Source organism: Merops nubicus, unplaced genomic scaffold (assembly GCF_000691845.1).
Source record: "Merops nubicus isolate BGI_N331 unplaced genomic scaffold, ASM69184v1 scaffold49461, whole genome shotgun sequence".
In the NCBI taxonomy this organism is placed as follows: Eukaryota; Metazoa; Chordata; class Aves; order Coraciiformes; family Meropidae; genus Merops; species Merops nubicus.
In genome coordinates, this window is record NW_008588602.1 from 1 (window position 1) to 1,415 (window position 1,415).

The window sequence follows — 1,415 nt, forward strand, 5'->3', positions numbered from 1 at the left end:
TGCTCGCACCTCCGGCAGTAGATGCTGGAAGAGAAGGGGAGCGTCCCTTGAGAATTTTCTGCCGCGCCGAATGCGATTCACCCTCCCTAAGCCACAGCTGAGGGGTTTAAGAAGAGGGGAAACTGAGGCACGGGGCGACTCGCATCACCAGCTGCAGGTGCAGGCATGAACTTGGGGTTTCAAGCCAGCTTTGCTCCCCTCCCTTCTCCCAGGGACCTGCCAGGCTCGTATCACACCCTGGTCCCATGCCTCGCCGAGGCTGCGGCAGTCCCTCTCCAAAGGCAGGTGATGAAACCTCCTTGGCTCTGCCCTCCTGGCAGAGATGGTCCTGCAGCAGCAGCCCCAGATCCCTCAGTGCAGGATGACACCCAGGGAAAAGGCACCACTCACCTGGAGATGTGCCCCTGGTCAGCGTGACCGGGACGGGAACAAAAGAGGTTGCAGGACTTCCTGGTATCTTCCAGGAAGCGATGGGCTGACTCAGCACGAAGGTCCTCCACTCTCCTGGCCTCGTGGTTCTTCTTCTTGAAAAACCACTGGTGGTCCCCAAAGCACTTAGTGCAGAGGAACTCCTCGCACTCAGAGCACCACACTGCCGCCTCTTCACCCTGGCACCGGCAGCACTTCGGGCCATTGTCATCTCTGATCTTCTTGTAGACGTTGAGCCTGGCCTGCAGGTTGATGAAGAGCACGTTGTCCACGTCGGGGATGCCACTGGCCTGCGGGATGGGGGTTTGGCACACGGGGCACTGCGCAATGGGCTTGTTCTCGCTCAGGCAATCGAGGCACAAGGTGTGGAGGCAGGTGAGGAGCTTGAGGTTGGGCGATTCTTGCCGGCAGCGCTCGCAGAGGATGAACTGGAAGTCATCCTCCTCCACCGCGGGAGGGTAGGGCGGAGTGGAGCACAAGGGATTGGCCGGCTGAGGTCCTGTCTCCACGAGGGCAGCAGCACCGTCTCCATCTACATGGGATGTGGGGGAAAGCCTTTGTTGGGAGTACGTGAGGTGGAAAGGGATGGGAAGGTTGGTCGCACCCCTGAGGGCCAATGCAGGCCACCCGTGGGCAGCCCACTAGACCCTCCCCGCTGCAGGGTGGGTGGGTGGGTGGCAGCACCCCGGCAAGGCAAAGGGTGCTGCTCCTGGGGAGATGCTCTGCAAAGGGTTGTGCTCCCTCCTGCCCTCGCTGTGAGGCACTTAAGAGGGTCTTAGCCTCTTTCGCTTCGGGCAATTTGGGATTTCAAAGCTGGGGGGCACACACATGAAGGCCGCAAAGCAACTTTTCTTTTGCTTTGCTGACAGCACCTCTTCCTGCCCTTGCAGCAGGGAGGGAAGGGGGGGCCCTGGCAAGGGTGCCCCTCATTTCCTGCAAAGCCTTCCACGCAGCACAGGGATCCTGGCACCAAGCTCATCACCACA

General features: G+C 60.5%; 1 protein-coding gene across 1 annotated transcript in view; it reads right to left on the reverse strand.

The window, feature by feature from the left end:
* Positions 1–7: 7 nt before the first annotated feature.
* Positions 8–1,415, reverse strand: part of PML (promyelocytic leukemia) — a gene marked incomplete at its 3' end in the record, with an annotated part of 1,726 nt that continues 318 nt past the window's right edge. The window contains exons 2-3 of the mRNA XM_008949299.1: positions 391–961; positions 8–24 (exon numbers count right to left, since the gene is read on the reverse strand). Of these exons, the coding sequence (XP_008947547.1) occupies positions 8–24; positions 391–961 (588 nt within the window). The remainder of the gene's footprint in view (positions 25–390; positions 962–1,415) is intronic.